This window comes from Acanthochromis polyacanthus, chromosome 23 (assembly GCF_021347895.1).
Source record: "Acanthochromis polyacanthus isolate Apoly-LR-REF ecotype Palm Island chromosome 23, KAUST_Apoly_ChrSc, whole genome shotgun sequence".
Taxonomy (NCBI): Eukaryota; Metazoa; Chordata; class Actinopteri; family Pomacentridae; genus Acanthochromis; species Acanthochromis polyacanthus.
The window spans coordinates 7587215-7611093 of NC_067135.1; the positions used below are offsets into that span (position 1 = coordinate 7587215).

General features: G+C 39.1%; 1 protein-coding gene across 2 annotated transcripts; it reads right to left on the reverse strand.

Moving 5' to 3' along the window:
• Positions 1 to 459: 459 nt before the first annotated feature.
• Positions 460 to 13125, reverse strand: paip2b (poly(A) binding protein interacting protein 2B). Of its 2 annotated transcripts, none has more exons than XM_051943578.1 (4): positions 12887 to 13125; positions 3457 to 3623; positions 2148 to 2330; positions 460 to 2028 (listed from the first exon to the last, which is right to left on the reverse strand). In XM_051943578.1, the coding sequence occupies exons 2-4, from the start codon at positions 3610 to 3612 to the stop codon at positions 1972 to 1974; spliced, it is 396 nt and encodes a 131-aa protein (XP_051799538.1). In that variant the 5' UTR covers positions 3613 to 3623; positions 12887 to 13125; the 3' UTR covers positions 460 to 1971. The 2 variants fall into 2 exon arrangements, with proteins under 2 accessions (XP_051799538.1, XP_022061446.1); XM_022205754.2 differs by lacking the exon at positions 12887 to 13125 and adding an exon at positions 9614 to 9783.
• Between the last annotated feature and the right edge of the window lie 10754 nt (positions 13126 to 23879).

Below are 23879 nucleotides of genomic sequence, written 5' to 3' on the forward strand. Positions count from 1 at the left end.
TCATAATCTGTGTCTTCTGAACCTCTTTTTTTTTTTTTTTTTAAACGGCTTCTGTCATCTAACTCAAACAAAATCACCAAAAATGATTTCATGTTGTACAATCCACCTGGCGGACATTCCTATTGGCTTCACCAGGGTGCCATTAGACAGCTGTGGTCCAACACTGTGTGAGGAAGTTCCCCTTTAAACTTAAAGACTTTACTGCCTCTGCTGCGCTGTTTAAGAACACACCGAAAACCGGGAAAGCAGCAGGAAGGGTGGACAGAAGTGCTAACCCGTCAAGATACTTAGAAACTCCTTGTACAGTGCACAAGTGTCTGGTTAACACCAAGATTAAAACACAATATTATTATCATCACTGCTAATACCACAGATGAACAGTGGCATGAAGACTGATGTTCAGATCACAAGACTTTTCCTCATGACAATACTGCATCTACATGTTTTCAGGCCAACCTGACTGATTAGAATCTGGGTTTTCTTAAAAAGCATCATCATGTTTACTTTTTTTTTTAATTGGTTTTCAGTTTAACTGATGTTTTTCTCTCACTGCAGAGAGATGCTTTAGGGAAACCCAGACCACAACAAAGACTTGCTGTTTAAAAGTAGAACTTCCTCCAAAAAAAAAAAAAAAAAAAAAAGTCAGTCTGCATCTTCGGTTAGGACAACAAGAACAGCAAGGAGGCAATACCGTCCGCCATACGAACCACACCGTTTTACTCTGACAGGCCATGGCGATACCGTCTCCTCTCCCTACTGCTTCCTACAAACAGGACTGAATGGACACCACAGGCTACTATACCCAGTAGAGACACAAAACGCCTCATCCTCAAAAATGTGAAGAAAAAAAAGGGGGGAAAAAAAGAGGAGGAGAGGCTATTTGAGAACCTGATTTGGATGTGGACACTTGATCTGATGCTGAACAAACCAAGCTGTTCCGGCAAAAAGAGGCAGTGGCTGCGTTCCAGACTGAATACTGCCCGCTGTAACAAGGTAGAACTGAAACACAAAATGAAGCTGTGAGCTTAAAACACAAGACTTTTTTTTTTTAATATATATATATATATATGATTTAAAAAAAGCTCTGACCTTTCTTCTACTCATGTTTTTCTTCTTAAACTCAATTTGAGGCATGATCGGAACATTCACCACCTCTGCTCTTGGACAAAAGATAAACACGGACTTCCACATGGTTTGGGAAAATAATATTTTGTCATCAATGATTCCACTTGTTCACGTGTGTCCTGACCTCCGTTAACCGACGGTGCAGGCAGGGTGGGGTCTGTACTTGGTTTGGAACGGAGCCACTGCAGATACAAATAACAACCCGCATGTCTGGATGCACAAGAGCTGTGATGTCACGACATCGTAGGAGCCAACGTTAACGGGTTTGACTGATGACTTTACAGAGCAGCGGCAGAAACCGATCAAGTTCCCTGAAATGTTAGTCCTTCTAATCTCACTGGTGCGGAAACCCTCAACCTGCTGGTAATATTTTGTATCCCGATTGTAATTGAAATGTGCACAAATTCACATTTTTAAAGTTCTTGGATTTAAGTTTTGTCCTGGCATCACTCCTGGGTAGCTGCCTCAGTTCCGAGGGAACTTCAATGCGATATGCGTACTCTGTAAATATCAACGGCGTCATCTGAAATGCAATGATGAGCTAGCGCCCGCAGCGGGGCGGTGCTGGTACTACACCCCTCCCCCACCCCTGTTCCCAATGTCCCTCAGTTTACAAGAAACAAACAGGAAATAAAAAGATTAAAGAAAAAGAAAAAGAAAAAGAAATCCCCCCACCCCCCAACTGGGCCTGCCAGCACGCCACTGACTTTAAGTGTGTAGGTGTGTGTGTGCATGCGTGCGTGTGAGAATCAGTGTGTGTGCGGTCGCGGCCGCCAGAGTCTCTGAGATTATGTGAGGACTGGTGTGTGTGTGCGCATGGAGGCTCCATGGGGGTGAGGGGGACTCCTAGTATTTCTTCCCTGGGACGAACTCCTTCGCTTCGGGATTCAAGATGCTCTTCCTCTGCAGACAGAAATGTAAAAAACAAATTAAACATTGTCCTCTGAACTCAAACTCACTCATTATCAGCTTCTAAATGAGCTTAGAAAAAATAATTGTGACATCGGATGTATGTGACTCACCGCCACTTCCTCTAGGTTGCTGTGGTGATCACTGACGGAGAGGCCGTTGAGCTGCTGCTGCAGCTGCCCCACCCCCTGATTGTTGAGGTCACGCGAAGGGATGAACCAATCCTGGTCCTCCTCCTCCAGCATTTCCTGGAAGCAGCGCTCCAAGAACTCCTGCTCCAACAGCTCCTCCTCCACCTGAGGAACGATGGCAGAGGAACAAATGACAAGAAAGACAAAAAGGCAGCAAAAAAAAACAAAAGTGGGAAAATCTCAAGGTGAACAGAAATGTCTCCAAGTTGATCCTGACATGTCTTTCTACTTATGTCTATTTCTTTATGTAGCCTTAAAATTGTGAGCAAACTATGCATTGCCTGATAGATGCTGCCACTGAAAGATAAACATGTTGGTGCTTTCTCAGAAGATAAATCATGAAATGTACAGTTTCTGTGCTGTATATATTTGATTTGCCAACAAGTTGAGCCCAGTTAACTCTCCTGTTGTCCTCATTTATGGGCATCAAAAAATATTGTTTCCTTCTCTGAAAAAAAATCAAAAATTCAGCAAAACAAATTCTCCAAATTTCTGAAAATTTGCAAAACCTTCAGGGAGAAAATTCCAATAATTCCTTTAAAGTTTCCCTTAAAAGTTTTATTTTCAAAAAAAATCTTCCAAATTTGGCAAGAAAATTAATGTAAATATTTTTTAAAATTTGTAAAAATCTTCCAACAAAATCCTAAAAATATCTAAAGTGATTACATATTTGTCAGTAAAACTTCTAATATTTTCTTTAAGAACGTTCACATAAAAATCAACCAGCTAATTTTGCTGGATTTTGGTTGATTTGTTTGTGAATGTTCTTAAACATTTTTAACATTTCTTTTTTTTCCCCCAACAAATGTTGAAAACATGGAGATCAGAAGTTTCACTGTGAAAACTTTTATTTTTTTCCACATTTTCAAACTTTAAAACGGGTCAATTTTGACCCGCAGGACGACATGAGGGTTAAACTTTTCTGGACAACCGTTTAAAAAAATAGAACAAATCCCCCCTGGATCAGTGTAGTGTTCTTACTGAAACAAACAAGGACATTACGTTCTGATACGGTGCAGATGTCTGAACACAACTAAGTCCAAGTTCTGATGTTGGTTCGGAGCCCGCAAAAACCATAACTTGGACTTCCCCAGCTGAATTTTTCAAGATAATATTGAGTTCAGAGGAAGAAGAATGGGGTTCAAGAGAACGTACGCATGAAGTCTCAGCTTCTCTGTAAAAATTAAAAGCTGGCTTCATGTCACACCCTCCATGCAGTATGCATACATACCTGTCTGTTATACTCTTCCTCATTCTCCATCCACATGTACTCAGCAAACGGGTTGGCGTCGCTGCCCTCTCCTGCGTGCCCATTGGCCACTGGCTCCTTTCCTTCCTTTCCTGGAGCTCCGCCTCCCGGTGTCTTGGCCACCTCGGGACCGCTCATCTCAGCCGGCTCTGCGTGAGAACACAATCACAGCAGTTTTACTCCTGGTGAAGCCGTGAGCAAACACCTGAACTTACTGCTCCACTTAAAAGACACAAATGAATCCTGAGAAACTAATATTACACCATGTGTACTTCATTTTCTTCACTTCTTGAAACCAGATAACAACTGGCTCATCTCCTGTAAATTATCCCGCAGCTGGATTTTTTTAGCTATTAAATTATCATTATCTCATTTAAATCAAGGCTTTAACATTTCAGCCTGGGATTCAAATTCAACAAATTAGCAGTATATCAATTACATTTTACCCACGGGTGGGAAAGTATAATAAAACCACCAAACAACAATTTTCCATATCTCATGATCTGAATGAGAAACAGAGAGAAAACTAACACCAGCTGGGACACAGACGAGTCACAACTGCTCTGCGATATCTAAAAATATTCCCTCTCCAAACACCTAAATTAGTCTGAAGGCTTAATAGAGTTGTTGGCATTTTACGGCTCTAATCAATAGTTTTTCCAGGTTGGTGAATTGCGGTGCTGCAGTAAAAGGCCACAGTGTTTTATAATTAACCACAGAAACCCAGAGAGACACCATAAAGACACAGAGAACCGTTAACAGGCAATCAGCTGGTTTATGCTAATAAAAAGAGAAAATACAGCACATTGTTTAACTGGAGCAAAACAACTGAGCCATAGAAGATATAAATCTCATTAATGGCTGTAAAAGAAAAAGAACAGCAAAGGAAATTCTGACAAAACCACAAATTACTCCAAAAGTAGCATTACAAGAAAAAAAATGAAGTCAGACGCTGTTTAACGCTCCAAGGAGAGACTTTCTATTTCAAGAAAAACAAACATTCAGAGAGACAGAAATACCCTAGGCTGCACACCAAAGGTGGCTGATGTATGCCGAAGCACGTCTTCACTCACTGGTGACGTGACTTTAAGTTAACTGCCTGCCTTTCTGCCAGCCGCACAGCTTCTGAACAGCTGTGCCAAGCATGCATCATAAAGCAGCAACAAATACACAAGGAAAAGTTCAGACCCAGTTCTCCTTTCTAGAAAATAATCTGTCATCAGACTGGTCCAGTGTGACGATTACAAACCTGCTGTTAAAATGCTGACGTGCCTTTTAAATTCAGATTTGCATTTGTGGAGTTAATAAAGCCCATAACATAACAAAACCTTTACATTCTGCAGCACATAACCTTAAGGTATATTATTTGTAAAATAATTTAGATTTGCATTTCATTTTACGGCATTCACATGCAGATAATGCTGTCATTTGATAACATGAATGCTGCAACAATAAGCCCATAAACAACACTGAGCAGGGGTGTCAAACTCGTTTTAGTTCAGGTTCCACATTCAGCCCAATTTGATCTCAAGTGCACCACACCAGTAAAATCACAGCATAATAACTCAAAATCCAAATTTAGAGTTTTATAAATTTACAATCTGCAATTAATGTCTTCTCTGAAATTTTTATACTTTACAAAGTCGCCCTGCGGGCCGGATTGCACCCTCTTGGGGGCCGGTTTTGGCCCGCGGGCCGCATGTTTGACACCCCCGATATAGAAGAACTGAAGGAGTGCCCTTCACGAGCGGAATATAAATGGGTTGATTTGATCTGAGGAGAAGCGTAAATGTTTGTGTAGTTATTTTTCAGCAGTCTGCGGATGGCTGCACACGATTCCATCACGGCAGACACACTGAGTCACCATATGTATTGGCGCTGCATGTTGCAATGTAGAGGCTGCAGGCGTTACACACATCTGCCTGACTGCTTTCACATGGCTTTAACAGTCATTAAAAAGAAGGAAAAGGGTTTCATTCAATAACACACGGTTCATCTTTTCTTCACAACACACTCTTTACTGGGATTCTTGCTACAGTGGGATTAAACTTGTATTTTTACTGTTTATCCTTATGTACCATTTTGACAGTGCTCGTTATGTAGTGCTATTCTGCACTAAATCTAGTCTTTGATCATCAATTCCAAAGAGCCAGCTTCATCTTTATGCACTTTTATCTTGATGTGCTTATTCTTCCACCTTTACACCATGCATATAACATTAGAAGTAAAAGTAACAAGGTCAGGAAACACAAACATGTCACATATCTTTATGCTGTCTGTGTTTTCAGACTTTCCAAGTTCAACAGCTGTAGCCTAGAAAAAAAAATCCTCAGCTGACTGAGAAAGTCTGTGTGGAGGAAGTGAAAAAACCCCAAAAAAAACTCTTCAACGAGTTCGTATCAGGTCCAAATACTTCCTCCTCTGTCCTTCAGTGGGACTGTCCCTGCTTCAACATGACCGCTGTAAACCCACACCTGCCCTGAGATAACTGTGCTGCTACCACTTGGCCTTTCTTTTCTCCACGCTGCTCATCTACAGATTATAGCTGAAATGAATCCAAACCAAAAGAGGAATTTACGTCACAACGCAACATGTCCCTGTGTTGGATTTTTTGTTTCCAGACCTGCAACTTCAGGTGGACAGTCCACCTACTACACTAATAGGGTTAGGATACAGCTCAACAAACACCCGTTACCATTTATTGAGCTGAATATTCTGCAGCCACAGGTTTTAGTTTTGTAAAGTCAAAAGGACCGCTGCACTTTCTGCAAACCAATTCTGACAAAGGTCAAAGCAATAGCAGCTAATAACGCCATTACAATCACAAGAATCCCAAATAATTACGAAAACATTAGACACGAGCCGCGGCGTATCCTTGTTTCTGCAACACAGACACGCTATTACGACTACGATGAGACATGTCCACTATAATGACATAATCCTCAGACTGCCAGCCAGCTACAACAGACTTGTCATGACTCAACTGCGGCCTCACAGCGGGGCGAGAGGGAGGAGGAAAAAATTGAAGCGATGATCTCAATCGAGCAGCGCACACAGCTCCAGGGTCGGCCTGATGCACACACACATACCGCTGTTGCAACGTTTGACTTTCAAGCACCAAGTAACGTGCCCAAACTCCCCGTAACTTTACCCATATAATGACCTGATTCCAAATTCAGGACATAGTGTTTCTCTGACGCCTGCTCCTGCTGTGTCGGTCTCGGTCAGTGTAACAAAATCAGGCTGCTAACGGTATGCAAAGGCAATACGTGCACACCGTCCCGCAGAGGAGTTCAAGTAAACATGTTTAATCTAAATTAGTAGACTAAGAGGAGGTAGGGCCGTTTCTGTCTGCTGGCACTGATAAAGAAGTATGTTTATGCAGTGATTTATACAAGATGTTCGGCACAAAAACAAGCAGGGACGGACAGAATAAAAGGGAAAGAACGATTTGCAAAAGAATACGGCTGACCTCAGGTACCGGCATGTTTGAAGTGTTTGAAGCTTGTGCCAGTGCTACATCTATAAAGTGAACAAAAACTTCACATCAATGGCCGAAGCTTACTACTTAGCATGTCGGGCATACGAGGCAGACAAGAGCAAAGCAGACCACTATGAAGTCCAGATAAGATCACAATCAGAAAAACGGCCAATAAAAATACACCAATTGTTTTGCCATCTATTACGAATACAATATAAACTAATTTCTGGTTGCAGCTAGTTAAAAAATGAGCATTTAATACTTCACAGACTGAATGACAAACTCAGTAATTTAATACCAAACTCAAAGTAGAATCATTGCCATCATGATCTATATATGCTAGCCCTTGTTTTCTGACTCTTGTTTTTGATCTTTTTACTGTTCTGTTTTTTAATAATTGCCCTTGTTTTCTGACTTCTGTTTTTGATCTCTTTACTGTTCTGACTTTTTTTTTTAATGATTTCATAAATGTTTTCTTTCTTTTAATAATCATCATCCTCTGTTCTTAATGTCCTTGTAAAGCACTTTGAATCGCCTCGTTGTTGAAATGTGCTATATAAATAAATTTGCCTTGCCTATCAATGAGACAAGTATTTGCCATCTGCCTTCCTTATTAGATATTTTCTATGTTTCCACAGTGTGGAAATAATCACGTAAATCCCAGCCCTAAAACCCATTTCCAACAGCTGTCAGAGCGACTGAAAACATGCCTCTGCTCAGGCAACACAGAAGTGCACAGCAGGTCAACCAGAATAAATATAAAGTGAAGACAGGGAGCACCGTTCCATGATGCACTGCACTTAATATGTTCATGTTGCATAACCGTGTGTTGGTCAACACGGCATATTCAGTTAGCAAGACCTAGATCGGCACACGTTCCATTCATGTGAGCAGAAAGGGATTTGATCCAATTCAGAAAGGGGTCATCGAGAGGTTAAATGCTATTTTCAGTTGGGCAAGATGAGAAATGTTAAAAGAAAATGACCAATTTGAAGATGTCGCAGCTATAATTCTGTATCAAATTACTTTGTGTTGCGTTCTGACACACTATAAGCTCCACTCTAGTTTGTGGCAGATAGAAATATTTTCCGTCTGGATCATCCACATGACTAATGGTCTCACTTTATGCTCTAATTTTACGCTAAAAAGCAAGTCTACCTATTCCTAAATGCTTATAATTAGCCAGTTTTTGAATCCTGAATATTAATTACTTCGATTTCTACACATGCATTGGGTCAAGCCTGAATTTGCTGTGTTTAAATAGTGTATAAATTATATTGGAAGACCAATCATAACTTATCTTTTTATATGGGTCAGAAAAATGATTTGGAAGCATACTTGTGACAGATACAACAGAAAAACTGCAAATTATTATTGCAGTTAATCTTCCTTAATGCAAAAATGCAAAGAATTAGCTGGTTCCAGCGTCCCTTGAGTGAAAATTGGATAATTTTCTCTGATATGTATGTTTGTAAATGGAATAACTGTTTGTTTTGTACTCTTAAGTGAGAATATTTAAAGATGACACCTAATTTCTGACGACTTACAGCCTAAACTCTAAACTTACAAGCAACAGTTTATATGAAAGATTAATCATTTAGGTAATGTATAATTATTCAGTTGTTCCACCATTAGGTGAGGGACATTTTCTAATATTTTCCTCAAATTTTAGGGACTAATAAACCTTCAACCAATTTAATAAAAGTGGTTAAGCCTTTGTAACCCCCTTAAATTGGATAACAACAAATTAGCTTAAGGACTAATACCATCGACAATTGAGCTATTTGAAAAAGGTCAAATTATTATTTCAACTTAATTGCATTATTTACGACACACATGAAAAACATCAAATCAGTCTCCTGTGAAGTCTGTCTGTTAGATTAATCCTGTATTTCTTGGAGAAACCAGGATACTTTGTGTTCCTGCAGGTGAGAAATAAACCTTAAATCAGTCATACGGAGATCCGACCTGCGGAACGAGAGAGACAGAGAAGCGCAAATAGGTTTATGCAAGTCCGGCTGTGCATTTAAAGATAATAAAGTGCTTTAAAAGCGTTGAATAAAGCGCTTCTCAGCTGATTATGTAATGTAACCGTTAGTGTACTGCACGTAACAGGAGCTGTGTCGTCGTGGCTCAGTCTGCTAGCGTTGTCAGAGCTAACGGGCTAAACCAGGTGTCAGGCCTACCTGGCAGGTGGGTAAAAGGATTGGACGGTTTTAGCCGAAGTTATGCTAAGTGGCTAGTTTACAGTGGCCTCAAACTGGCGAACAGACGTAGCTGTCCTGTCAATGAACGGGCCTAAGGTAGAAGCTATTTCAGAAACAACAAAGGCTACAACAGGGCTGGAGCGTACAAAACTGTTTATTTTATTCCAAGTCGGGAAGCGCGTTAGCATAAAACACGTTAAATGCAAATGATGCATCCAAATACAAACGACACCGAAAACAATTACAATACGTAAACCAACATCGAGGATGAACCTCGCTCTCATTTGAATGCTTGAGGCCAAACAAAGTCCGCTATGAGCTAGCACGCTGCTACAGCATGGCAGCATCCCTGAAGCAGGTCAACAAAACAAGCCTCCGCTGCGGGGATTACAACGGCTCCGCGCACACGACGACCCGCTCACATTTAAGGCTTTTTAGAGAGTGAAGTTACCTGGCATCGTGCTCTTGGTGTTTGCTTCGACGTGTAGCGTTACACAAAGTTACCGCAACTACACTGCGAAGAGTGCGTGCTCGTCGTTTCTCTGGTGGGGATTTGACAGTGCTGCGATGCAACGTAGCTCAAGTTAGCTAAATCTTGTTAGCCGCCGCGCTAGCGTTAGAGAGCTGGGTCGGTCATGTGGTCTGCTGAGGCGTTCACGTTCCTTCAGCAACGTAGGGATTAGAATCAAAAGCTTCACATGAGCACAATGCCAGCAGACAATGATATTAATGCTAATTGTAGCATACAAAGAACCACACGTACTGTCGTGATTCATATGTTCTGTAACAAAACATTTAACAAAACTGGTTACACATGTGGAAGGATAAGCTCCTCCACAGTCCGTACAATATATGAATGTATACACAACCAGGCGTTAAACAAATGCAAACAAGCCAGTTTTTTCTCCTCTATAGCAGAATAATAGTGAGGTGCAGCCGCTTTAATACTGACTTCAACCATACCAACAAGCCCTACTTTATATGTTTGAGTTTATGTGGGCATGCAGTTACATTTGGAGCTGGTTAATTTCCATTTGGAAGCACTGACAAATGTAGGTGTGCAGGTGAACAGTCTATGGGGAGAGCAAATGGAAAACAAACTGGCCAAAGCAGCATCAAAAAGAACTGATATTTGTTTGGCTAAATTTCCCTCGGGATTAATAAAGTATCTATCTATCTATCTATCGTACACAGTAACTCCATTCCACCCATCGCCACCACTCCTCCCTCACCTGCGAAGGTTAACAGTACGTTATTAAATGATAAATCAGACGACTGAACAATATCCAGCTCAGATACACTCTGAGCAGAAATACACTGTAAATCATTGACCCTCTTTCACTAGCTGTTTATTGTGCTAAAAAGGCAAGCTTTATTTTCTCTTGAAAAGAACTGAGAGAATGCAGATAAGCACATATTTTTATATTTAGTCTCCTACTGATAACAAGATAAACACCGCTGGCCTTGGCGTGTCACAGTCTGAAGGAGATATGGTTCTATTCTTCTCTGGTTAGAAGTTATTGTACTTTGTTAGCAGCTCTAATTAAGTGATTGACAGCAGCTGACACTGGTTGCCTAGCAGCAAACGAAGGCCGATCCTGTCGCCTCTGCCTGTCACATTAATAACCCCCACGCTTATCATCTGCAGTTTTACTTTCAAGAAATGATTGCTGTGAAGACATTAGAGCCACAGGTGTGATAAATGTAAATGTAAGTCATGAGTTAATTCATCCTTAAGAATGCAACACGTGAAAATACTTACATAGCAAACGTGTTTTTGTTTTCACTTCATTATCAATTTCAATCACTTTTATTAGTTTATTAAATCTGACAGAATTTTGGAAAACTCTCGATTTCTCAAACTTCATGAAGTTTAAACTTGAAATTGAGTTAATTGGCAGATAATCACATCTGACAGCTGGAGCCAATAAACTGATTTGTTGTTTAAATTACTAAAATGAAACATCTATTAGGAGCCAGGGGATGAATTCAAAATAATAAAGCAATCCAGTTCCACAAATTATATCTTCTATAGCTTAACATACCAGACGGCTTTACCTCCTTGCATTAACAGCTTTCTAAATGCAGTAATCTCACAAGCGAACATCACTTTGCGGTTGTTTGCGACTCTTAAACCCCTTCTTTTCAATAATCTATCGGCATCTGAATGTGTCACTGTTATGTCTAAATGAACAACCTTAAATTAAATTTCCTGCTTGGTCTGACCTAGTAACAATTTCATATCACTGTCAACATGGCATAAAGATGAATATTATAGATAACCACACAGGTTCAATGAGCAATGTGGTCCTGAAGGAACAAAAAGAAAGTAGGCCAAGTACTTATTAAAGTTAACATGATAGAATGGTTGTCTCATAGTAAACTATTTATTAGTATTGACTTTGAGGTATCCATGGTAACTTGAACAGTTTGATATGCTTGCTATTGGTTTAGGGTTAACCCTGCAAAATCCAAATATAGAAAAAAGTAAAACAATATATATATATATATATATATATATATATATATATAATTTTTTGCTATTTTTATTATATATACACATATATTATACTTTTTCAAAATATATATACAGAATGGCAAAAATAATATATGATAAATATATATTATATATATATATATATATATATATATATATATATATATAAATAAAATTATGATAAAAAAGTAAAACTGATGTATTTTTGCAACCATGCATTCTACAGGGGTAACCTTTTGTTCAGTAGTGGCTCCCATAGATTGTATATTTGTGTTATATAGTCTGCGGGAGGTCCTTGAACCTTGACGTACTTTGGCAAATATCATGTCTGTGCAGAGAATCTCTCCACTGACGTCTGACTGAAGCCAAGAGAAGCATTCATCTAGGTTTTTATGACACAATACGATCATTTCAAGCCAGCATTGTTACATGTCGTCTGAAAAGGGCCAAACACAGATTAAACTCCAAGGCCAAATTGTTGCAGACAGACGCAGATTTGTTTTTAAAGGTTCTTAAGCCAAACAAAAGCTGTGAAACGGTATTGTATCGCACTGAAAAATTGCTTCAAATGTCACAATAACGTTGACTTCCAAAAATCGGGGCTCAGAGTGGGTACCTGAATGCAGCATTTGAACAAACATACCTCGAGCTCCTCCACTACACTCTTTACTCCCCACAACACTAATGCCTGCGTGGCTGTGGAAATTAAGTAAAATCTGACAATTACTCACAAATAATCCAACAACTTACTCCTAACCTCATCTTTAAACGCGCTAAATAATTCTAATGTCGGAAAATATGCTATAAAATACGGTCTGTTGTTTAAATGTGTGCACAAAGAATAGACACTAAATCTAACGTTTGAAGACTAAAACAACTTGACAGTGCTCCAAATTTAAAGTTTACCATAATACAATAGGTTTCTATGCAAAGACAGACCCAGTACATTTTCATAAGTGTCATGACATTTTTTCATTCTTTTCAGACTGATGTCTCAGGACACAATAGTATGTAGGGGTAGCTAACTGAGAAATTGATGCAAGTTTAGGTCAATAAATACCACATAAATTGGTTTGTATGAGGAAAATAGCACAAGTAAACTGCGTTTCTTTATTAACACTGCCTATGTTTAGGCTTTCTTGCTGCTCCTTCTTTATGTCTTTCTTGCTTTTTTCTGTAGCGGTAGACTAGCTTCCCCCTTTACTGCACCAATAACAACAGACTCACCACTCAACTTCAAGTGCAAACAGGGGGGATCCGTAAACCAAGTGTCGAAGGGGGAAAACGGCTCCTTTCCGGTCCCGTATGTCACAAGAAACCACACAAGAAACAAATTCTTCTATTAATCTCCAATACGCCAAGTGAACAGTTGTCGCCGGGCTCAGTTTGCTCGCGTTATTTGGCTAAAAAACGAGGGAAATCCGCTGTTTTCTTCTGCCTAAACGTTGTGAGAGAAAAACGGTGTCGTGTCGCGCTTGTCCAGCTGTACATTTCAGTCATTGGTTAAAGTCCACGTCTGTCATCGACTCCCGGCGACGCTATTGGTCCAAATGAGCACACGCCCCGCCCCGCCCCGCCTCTCCATTCACGTAAGTAAACAAAATATAACCCATTTTCTCGCTGCCCCTTTTTTGTTATCAATATAGACAGTTAATATTTGACAGCGGAACATATTAACAGGGTCTGGCCATTCTTTAGCAGACGACGCTCTAGTTTTGTGTTTGCAAAAGCTGTTTAGGATGAAAAAGCCAGAGAAAGAGAGGAGAGAAAAGTGAACAGTGGCGTGCACATGGTTTTCAAGGGTGAGGGAAGTCGCTAGTTTGAGTCTTCATTACCTCTACATTGTCACATTTTGTCGGGTAGATATTCATTTAAGTGTTAAAATGACTTCAGAAGAATGAAATAAATTCAGTTTGACATTAATAAAAGCTGTAGATACTTGATCATGAATCAGAAGAAGCTTTCTTGTGAAAAGCTGCAGAATTCAAAATCTAGAAAACTCTCAGGTTAGTGATAATGAACGGCTGATCTGTCAGATTAAGAGGATCTGGGAATTCCTGCTATGTGCTTGAATTCTTAGAATAGAAAATAGCACCAAAGCTAATTAGGATAATCACATAAACATGTGACACATTATTCCTGGTGGTCAAGTTGTGTGACCACCAGGAATAAGAGTTTTCTTGTCACTGAGTCTTTACATTTCAGAAACTCAAAAGTTAAGTCTTGGGCTTGTTTCTTCACTTAATACATGACAAGAAGAAAATGTGGAAAATGTTAGTTTAACCCTCATGTTGCGGGTCAAAATTGACCCGTTTTAAAGTTTGAAAATGTGGGGGAAAAATATATGTATATTCACAGTGAAACTTCTGACATCCACATTTTCAGCATTTTTGGGAAATATTTAATCATTTTGTGGTGGAAAAAAGTTAAAAATGTTTCTTAAGAACATTCACAGAATAATAGTTTTACTGATATATATGTAATCACTTTAGATATTTTTAGGATTTTCTATACGATTTTTGCTCATTTTTTAAAAAAATAATTACAAGAGATTTCTTGCCAAATTTGGGGGATTTTTAAAAATGAAACTTTTAAGGGAAGCTTTTATGGAATTATTGGAATTTACTTCCTGAAGGTTTTGCAAATTTTCAGAATTTTGGGATTTTTTTGCTGAATTTTATTTTTTTGGGTGCCCATAAATGAGGACAACAGGAGGGTTAAGAGAAAAAGATAATAGTATGACAGCACCGATCACAAATGATTAAAGTTTTTAGAAGCAAGAATAGTCACCTTTGACACCGAGGATGGATGTTTTGATTGCATTAACGGCATAAAAGTCAGATCAGAAGCTACAGCAGCTTGTTTTTGTCCTTTTCACAGATACTAATGTTATGCTGTTGTGTAAGAGTCCGATGTTTTCTCCTGAGACTGGTGCCATGTAACAAAGACTGATATTATGTTTAAAAAAAATAGAAAATTGGTTATCAGCATTACCTGTGCATAAAAGATTGCTTCACTACAACAGCACTCAGAGCATCCATCAGTGTCCTTGCTTATCAAGGCAGCGTTAAATGTTCCAGAGGAAATGAAGAGTGACTCATTTCTGTGTCATAATGTGTTCAGTCAAAACAGCAAATTACTACCTGGGACTGTTGGTCATTAAAATCCTAATTTCTTGTTTCAACCTTTCTAAAAAAAACAGAGCAACAACATCATTTATTTATGCAATATTAGCCTAATGCTTTAAATGTAAACACTGATTGTTTTCTAGCATTTTCTAAAGCTGAAATAATAATAATTATTATTGATTTTCTCTCAGTGCATTGACAGCGTAATTGATAGAAAAGCGACAGGACAAGCTATGTGACAGTGGTTCTCTCTACGAAAAGCGTGAATGTTTCATCCATTCTGATTATTCAGAGCATCCGCCACATTTGCATCAGAGGCTTTTATGGCCTCAGTGGCTATTTTGTCTATTTTTGGTCAAAGTCAACAACTCAGCTTCACCTGCTTCCCTCACACAGGTTTGGGGAGCTGAGAATGCTTTTGGCAGCTGCTCTCAACCAGAAACACCGTTTGGCATGAACAGCAGGGTGACAGTGGCATGTTTGTGTTTATACACACGTGGACAAAATTGTTGGTACCCCTCAGTTAAAGAAGGAAAAACCCACAATTCTCACTGAAATCACTTGAAACTCACAAAAGTAACAATAAATAAAAATGTATTGAAAATTAAATAATCAAAAACAGCCATTACTTTTGAATTGTTGATTAACATAATTATTTAAAAAAACAAACTAATGAAACAGGCCTGGACAAAAATGATGGTACCTCTATAAAAGATTGAAAACTATTTGACCAGAGTGACATGATTAACTCAGGTGTGTCATTTAATTGACATCACAGGTGTTTCCAAACTCATAATCAGTCAGTCTGCCTATTTAAAGGGAGACAAGTAGTCACCCTGCTGTTTGGTGAAAAGGTGTGAACCACACTGAACATGGACAACAGAAAGCGAAGGAGAGAATTGTCCCAGGACATCCGAAAAAAATTATAGACAAACATCTTAAAGGTAAAGGCTATAAGACCATCTCTAAACAGCTTGAAGTTCCTGTGACAACAGTGGCTCATATTATTCAGAAGTTCAAGACCCACGGGACAGTAGCCAACCTCCCTGGACGTGGCCGCAAGAGGAAAATTGATGACAAATTGAAGAGACGGATCGTTGGAATTGTATCCAAAGAGCCCAGAGCAACCTCCAAAGAAATGAAAGGTGAACTCCAAGGCCAAGGTACATCAGTGTCAGATCGCACCATTCGTCGTTGTTTGAGCCAAAGTGGACTTCATGGGAGACGACCAAGGAGGACACCACTGCTGAAAAAAACTCATAAAAAAGCCAGACTGGAATTTGCAAAAATGCATGTTGACAAGCCACAAAGCTTCTGGGAGAATGTCCTTTGGACAGATGAGACCAAACTGAAGCTTTTTGGTAAGGCACATCAACTCTATGTTCGTAGACTCAAAAACCAAGCATACGAAGAAAAGAACACTGTCCCTACGGTGAAACATGGAGGAGGCTCAGTAATGTTTGGGGGCTGCTTTGCTGCATCTGGCACAGGGTGTCTTGAAAGTATGCAAGGTACGATGAAATCTGAAGACTATCAAGGCATTCTGGAGAGAAATGTGCTGCCTAGTGTCAGAAAGCTTGGTCTCAGTCGCAGGTCATGGGTCTTCCAACAGGACAACGATCCAAAACACACAGCCAAAAACACCCAAGAATGGCTGAGAGAAAAGCGTTGGACTATTCTAAAGTGGCCTTCTATGAGCCCAGATCTGAATCCCATTGAACATATGTGGAAGGAGCTGAAACATGCCATTTGGAGAAGACACCCATCAAACCTGAGACAACTGGAGCTGTTTGCTCATGAGGAGTGGGCCAAAATACCTGTTGACAGCTGCAGAACGCTCATTGACAAATACAGAAATCGTTTAATTGCAGTGATTGCCTCAAAAGGTTGTGCAACAAAATATTAAGTTATGGGTACCATCATTTTTGTCCAGCCCGATTTCATTAGTTTGTTTTTTTAAAATAATTATGTTAATCAACAATTCAAAAGTGATGGCTGATTTTGATTATTTAATTTTCAATAATTTTTTATTTATTGTTACTTTTGTGAGTTTCAAGTGATTTCAGTGAGAATTGTGGGTTTTTCCTTCTTTAACTGAGGGGTACCAACAATTTTGTCCACGTGTGTAAATGCTGCACCCGGCTCCATGGATCTCTAGGTGAATTGTGCTGTTTGTAGCCTATACTTTAAACCAGGGGTGTCAAGCATGCGGCCTGCGGGCCAAAACCGGCCCTCCAGGATCACTTTGCAAAGTGTAGAAATTACAAAGAAGACATTCACTGCAGATTGTAAATTTGTAAAACTATAAATTTAAATGAATTTCTAGAGCATGACAAGTTGTTTTCATCATAAAATAAAATGCTGGATTGTTTATTGTTCTTTCGTCAATTTGTGTCTCGATTTTGTAAAATTGTTTCTTGTTTTTTTCTGACTTTTGTTATTATCTCATTTTTGTCATTTTGTCTTTTTTGTCTCGCTTGTGTCGTGTCTCATTTTTTTTTGCTTTGTAACTTTTTTGGCTAATTTTTTGTCTCTGGTTTGTTTTATTTTGTGTTGTTTGTCTCATTTTTTTGTCATTTTGTTTTGTGTTTCTCATTTTTGTCATTTTGTTTCTCACTTTTGCTGTTTTGTGTATGTTTGTGTTTCATTTTTGCAATATTTTGTCCTGTTTTTGTTGTGTTTTGTCTTTTTTTTGTCTGACTTTTGTCATCTGTCTTGTATTTTTGTCATTTTGCTTCTTGTTTGTCATTTTGTGTTTCCTTTTTGCCTTGCTTATGCTTTTTTGTTGTGTGTCATTTTTGTTGTTTTGCGTCTTGTGTTTGTGTTGTTTGTCCGTTCTTTGGTCGCTTTGTAACTTTTTTGTCAAATTTTTTGTCTGTTTTGTGTTTTCAAGTTGTTCATTATGTTTTGTAATTCCTTTAATGTGAACATTTTCAGAATGTATTTCTTTTGCATTAAAACAAGGGAAAAATTAGAGTTGTTGTTATTTATAGGTATTATGCTGTGATTTTACTGATCCGACCCACTTGAGATCAAATTGGGCTGAATGTGGCGCCTGAACTAAAATGAGTTTGAAACCCCTGCTTTAAACTGTAGTATAGATTAAGTAAATTAAGAGTAAAGCTCCAGATATTATCTCCTAGTCTTGCAGTTCTCCACTTATGCTCTGAAACTACTTTGGGTTTAAAGCATCCTTTCAGCATTCGATTGGGTTATTAGCATTTCAACATTTTTCTGAGGCTGAATGGTGCCTCTTTACTGCACTAAAGTGTACGAGGCTGCATTACTCTGAAATCACAGCGGAGGGCGACTGTAGCTTGCAGTGTCGTTGCTGGTCAGTGTGACGTCCACTGGCAGGACCATTATAAGCTGTAAATATGAATCTAACTTCAAGAAAACAAAGGAAATGCAGATTTCCTTCATCCTCTGTTACCTTTGAAGTGCAGACTATTCAAAGGTTACTGACACATTAAGCAAAGGTCTGAAGAAATGAATTGTCCATCATTCATGACTTTTACTTGACCACCATATTAATGAATATATAATGCCTACTTTCTATTAATGCCGGGCAGGTAACTCAGTCATATTCGCTTCAAAACTCCACCACTGTTTGGTCTGTGTATAGTTAACAGTCAGAGGAGCTGCACCTCACCATAAATCCTCACTGTAGCAGATTTCCAGTCCGCTACAACATCGCCGCATTGTCTCAGCTGGACGCAAGATGCATGGATGTGTTGAGAAGGATATGGGGACATTAAATCAGCGCTCAAGAACGCCAGATGTTCTCTGGAGTGTAAGCTTAAACCTATGTGCGTGTGTGTGTCTGTCTGCAGCTGATTTATCCACAGTGATCTGCGATAGCTCTCCTTGGTAAAACGCACAATGGCCTATAGAAACAGTTTGTGATCAGACACACACACTTACACGCAGATGTATCCAGACAGAGGCCAGGACTGGTCAGATATGTTTTGTAAAGTGCAAAGTGTGTTTTTGCCAGTATTTCACTGAAAGAAAACTTAAGAGATTTAAAGGACGCTTTATTTAAGTCCCACATGTGAACAATGAGCTAGGTATTTATGGCTATAATCATGCTTCCTAATGCTCTTCTATTCGTATAATTTAGTACAATCAGGTTTCTGTTTTCCAATAGGTGTTTTAGTACAACATTTCCTCTCTGTGTCCTCCTAGACCAGGGGTGTCAAACATGCGGCCTGCGGGCTAAAACCAGCCCTCTAGAGGGTCCAATCTGGCCCACAGGACGACGTTGTAAAATGTCGAAATTACAGAGAAGACATTAACTGCAGATTGTAATTTTGTAAAACTATACTTTTAAAATAATTTCTAGACAAGTTGTTTTGACCATAAAGTAAAATACTAGATTGCTCACTGATTTTTTGTCGCTTTGTGGCTCGTTTTTGTAATATTTAGTCTTTTTTTGTTGTTTTTGTCTATTTTGTTGTTTAGTTTCTCATTTTTGTCGTTTTGTATTTCAAATCTATACACAGCCCACATCTACATATTTTGTCGTGGGAGTTTACGGCGCTAAAACTATCCTCACAAACTGTATAACTTACAGTGAAAACGAGGTATTCTCCTTTTTTTCTCTCCTCTGCTGCTACATGACATCCCCCTCCCTCCTCTCTCCTTCCCTCAGTCCCCTCTGCTATAAATTTCAACCCCCGTCTTTGCTATTGAATCATAAATCATGCATTCCCTTCCTGTACCTCTCTCTCTCTCTCATGCTTGCTCCAGACTTTATGTCAGAGGGCAGCCATTTTTAATATGTATGTGCGTTTGTATCTTCCACCCCAGGCTTTCCTGGCGCTCTGGGTCCACACCCCAGTGCTGCACCGGTGAGTTTGCAGAAGCACACACTGAAACATGCGACACACCCTCGCATGCACATGAACAGGAACTGGCATGTTAGCACAGACACATGCACCCAAGGGTACCATAATGGCTTTACTTTTTCCTTGCGTAAACTCAATATTCCTGCGTGCACAAGTGCTTACAGTCTGAGGTTCTGTTAGCACTCACCACTGAGGTGCTGTTAACACTCAGTCTGCAATAAGCAACAGGCCGACAGTGTGTTCAGCTTTAACAAGGGCTTTGGCGAACATGGAAATACGCTCCTGCTGCAGATTTGTTCCAGAAACCTGAAAAAAAATGCAGCACTCGCACAGTACATGCCAGTATGTCTATTTTACTCCTCCTCTAATGCTCCTCCTTTGTGTTTTACTCTATGCTCAGACTCAAGGGTTGGACATCGATTGATATTTAAAATATAAATGCAGATCTATGTATTCATGACTTTTATTTACATGGTTGAAAAAATCAGCATGATAATATTGAACCAACTCTTGCGCCATCATTGGACAGTTAGCTTAGCTCTTTAGCAGTAGCATTAAAAATGCTTGTGAGCAGATAGTTTTTGCTTTTGAGTTGAGACAGTCTGGCTGTTTTCTCCCTACTTCTACTGTTAACTCAAATATCCCAGCTAGCATCTTTGTTTAAAAATGTTCTAAAATGTCCCCGACGCAGCGGCCTGGGTTCGATTCCAGCTCACGGCCCTTTGCTGCAGGTCTTCTCTCATTCTTCTCCCTACTTTCCTGCCTGCCTCTCTACTAACCTATGGAATAAAGCCAACTGAAGGCCAAAAAATATCTTTAAAAAAAAGGAAAGGTTCCAGCAGAGTTGTTCCATCTCAAATCATCAGAGACCTTCTGCTCAGACAGCTCTGACTTGCACTGACTTTTTTTATCAGAAATTATGGATAATTAAAATGCTATCTGTGAAATTCTAGCTTGGTAATCTAATACTTTCAGTGATCATTTTACGATGTGTTTAGATGACAGTATTTCAGGGATTAATAAAGATAAAACCATCTTCAAGAACACATTAACAAAGGAACTGACAGCAGCAAGATTGGATTTTTCTGACAGCTTCAGTTCTTTTCGTATTTCAACTTGTAATCAGAGGATATTTGATCTACTCGCCCACTATTACAGATCTTGAATCAATGGCAGGATGTGAAATAACAGTTGAAGTTTCAGGCTGTTATCTTTATTGATAACTGAGATACTGTCATTCAAACATGGCTTCATATTTCAGCAAAAAAAATGTTAAAATTGAGTTGACTGTCAAGGTTTTATCTCTAAAAGTGATTGATATATCAAGCTAAAACTTCACAAAAATGTTTATGAATATCCATATTTTATGTCTTAAAAAGTTCAGGCAAGTCCAAGAGGGCTGAGTAGAAATTACTCACTAAAAATGTGATGATTTGAGATGAAACAACCCAGTAATGTCTTCAATGGGAATCATTTTTTTCCCACTAAAATATAATCAGCTTTACTGCCTTTACAAAATGCATTTCTAAAATTGTCTTTCAGTGGCTCATTTGCTTCAACAGTGTGGCGTTTGGTGCTATCATGGGAACTAACGGGTTCAGGCTGAGATTGTGGCTGTTTAGAGGAACTGAAGGGACGACGGCGTCTTACAGTGTGTGTGTGTATGTGCACGCCTGTGTGTTGTATGTTATGGGTGTGTTTCCGTTGCTCGAGGACTTCCAGGGTCCCAGAGATAATGTGGAATTCATGAGCCGCTCAGGGGTTCCTTCCTGTCACCTGACTGTCCCTTCCTGTTTCCTTCGTCGGACCTCCGAGGAGAAGGGTGAAGCCGAGGGAGGTGATGGAGGAGCTTCGGTGGTGGGTGCAAGTTAGGATGGAGCTGACTGCTAAACACAGCTGTCAGGATAGCGGCCAAAATCATGAAAACATTTGAACCCTAATTAGAAAATTAACTGAACCAAAGGAAGTGAGGAATTAACCCTCGTGTCGTCCTGTGGGTCAGAATTGACCCGTTTTAAAGTTTGAAAATGTGGGAAAGAATCTATATTTTCACAGTGAAACTTCTGATGTCCATATTTTCAACATTTTTGGAAAATCTTTGAACATTTTTTGGTGGAAAAAAATGTTAAAAATGTTTCTTAAGAACATTCATAAAAAAATCAACCAAAATCCAGCGAAATTCGCTGGATTTTGGTTGATTTTTTTGTGAATGTCCTTAAAGAAAATATTAGAATTTTTACTGATATATATGAAATCACTTTAGATATTTTTAGGATTATTTTTGTACGATTTTTACTTCTTTTTTTTTGAAAACATTTACAAGAATTTTCTTGGGGGATTTTTTAAAATAAAACTTTTAAAGGAAACTTTTAAGGAATTATTGGGATTTGGGATCCTGAAGGTTTTGCAATTTTTCAGAAATCTGTGGAACTTTTTTGCTGAATTTTTGGACTTTTTTCAGACAAGGAAACAATATTTTTTGGTGCTCATAATTGAGGACAGCGGGAGGGTTAAACAAAATGGATTGAACAAAGAAATAGTGGCCCATAAATGCGAACGAGGCAGATGCAAAAGAACAATAAAAGAGGCAATAACAGAGAAAGAAAAGAGGAGAAGGAGAAAAAAAAAGAGGTGATGGCAGGATCCATATGGGGCCTCTTGGTTTTTGGGCGGCGAAGGGAGACATGCCAGGTAATGGCTTCCAGACACACACACACACACACACGCACACACACACACGTACACACACACTAATTCGATTTGGAAATCTGACAGCAGACTGAGTGTATATGGAAGTGTGTATATACCTGAGGCATTTTCTTTCTCGTACTCGAGAGGTCTGACTTCCTTTGCCCGTTGGGAGAGGGGCCGGTTAATCTCAGTGTGTGTGTGTGTGTGTGTGTGTGTGCGTGCATGCGTTTACGTTTCTCTGTGTGTGTGTGTGTGTGTGTGTGTGTATGTGTGTTCGCAAGCACTGGGGGTTAATGTATGCTTTCAATCACAGCTCTAGTGGGGAGAAATCAGATCCCTGCAGCGTAGAAGTAGAACTCAAGATCAGCACACACACATGGCATGAGAAAACAAACGTAAGATGAGAAAATCAATACCACACTCATGTCCACTGGGAAGCGGTTAGCGTAGCTTAGCTTGACAACTGAAACGAGGGGGGAACAGAGGGCCGATGACAAAGCATTCTGAGGAGAAAGTTCTGCAAAGTTCTGGTAATGTTTTCAATGGGAAGCTCTTTTTTTAGTTCCCACAATGTTCTTCTCAAAGATAGGATAGTGTTCTCTAAGGACACTGTTTGACCATTATGCCCAAACATTCTTAAAGTGTTTTCTCAGTGTTACATTAAGAACATCTTCCTTTTGCTGTCGTGCAGCATTGCGGGAATGTTTTATGGAAGAACTTTCTGTAGTGAGTTACCTCAACAACAGTCTCAGAACATGGCAGGAAAATGTTCTACCTTTGTTACTAATATCACATTACAGGAATGTTTGAAAATATTTTTTCTAATTAATCCTCCCTTTGTTATCATAAATTATAATCTATGGCCCTGACACTAGCTTCCAAAGACTCTCCGAATATTACAGTTTATGTCTTAGTTACGTTTTAGCCTCATGGGAACAATTTTTGAAATGATAAATATACTTAAAACTTTTCAAACATTTGACAAAAATGTTTTCTTTAAAACATTATTCGAACTTGTGAGTCATTTTAGTCCGGTTTGTGGAAACATTCCCTGCTAACTGGGGATTCTGTTACCTTTGTTTAAATCCAGGCTAGCTGTTTCACTCTGTTTCTACTCTAAATGCTAAGCTAAGTTAATTGTTGCAGTTACAATGTTTACTTTGAACCTCATAGAAACATTATTTGAAATATATATTTCCCTAAAACAATTTGTGGATATTAGATTATAACTTTTAAAGAATTATAACTCGTGCTACCTGGGTTGCTGGTTGTAGCAAAACAGCAGTAAACCTATTTCCCAAAACTTAATCATTTAAGTGAGGTGCTTCATACTAAATGGACAGATAAGAGATCCATTGTCTCATCTAACTCTGTGAATCATTTTAAGGACAACAGTGTCTGAGGGCGTACACAGTTCAACATTTATTTGAGATTAACCATCGACACCTGTCTGCTTTTGCGTGAACAAGGTTAAAAGTGCAGCTAAAAAAAGTCAAGCAAAGTATAGCAATAAAGACGCAAACAAAGAGGAAAGAGAATGTGAGAAAAAAG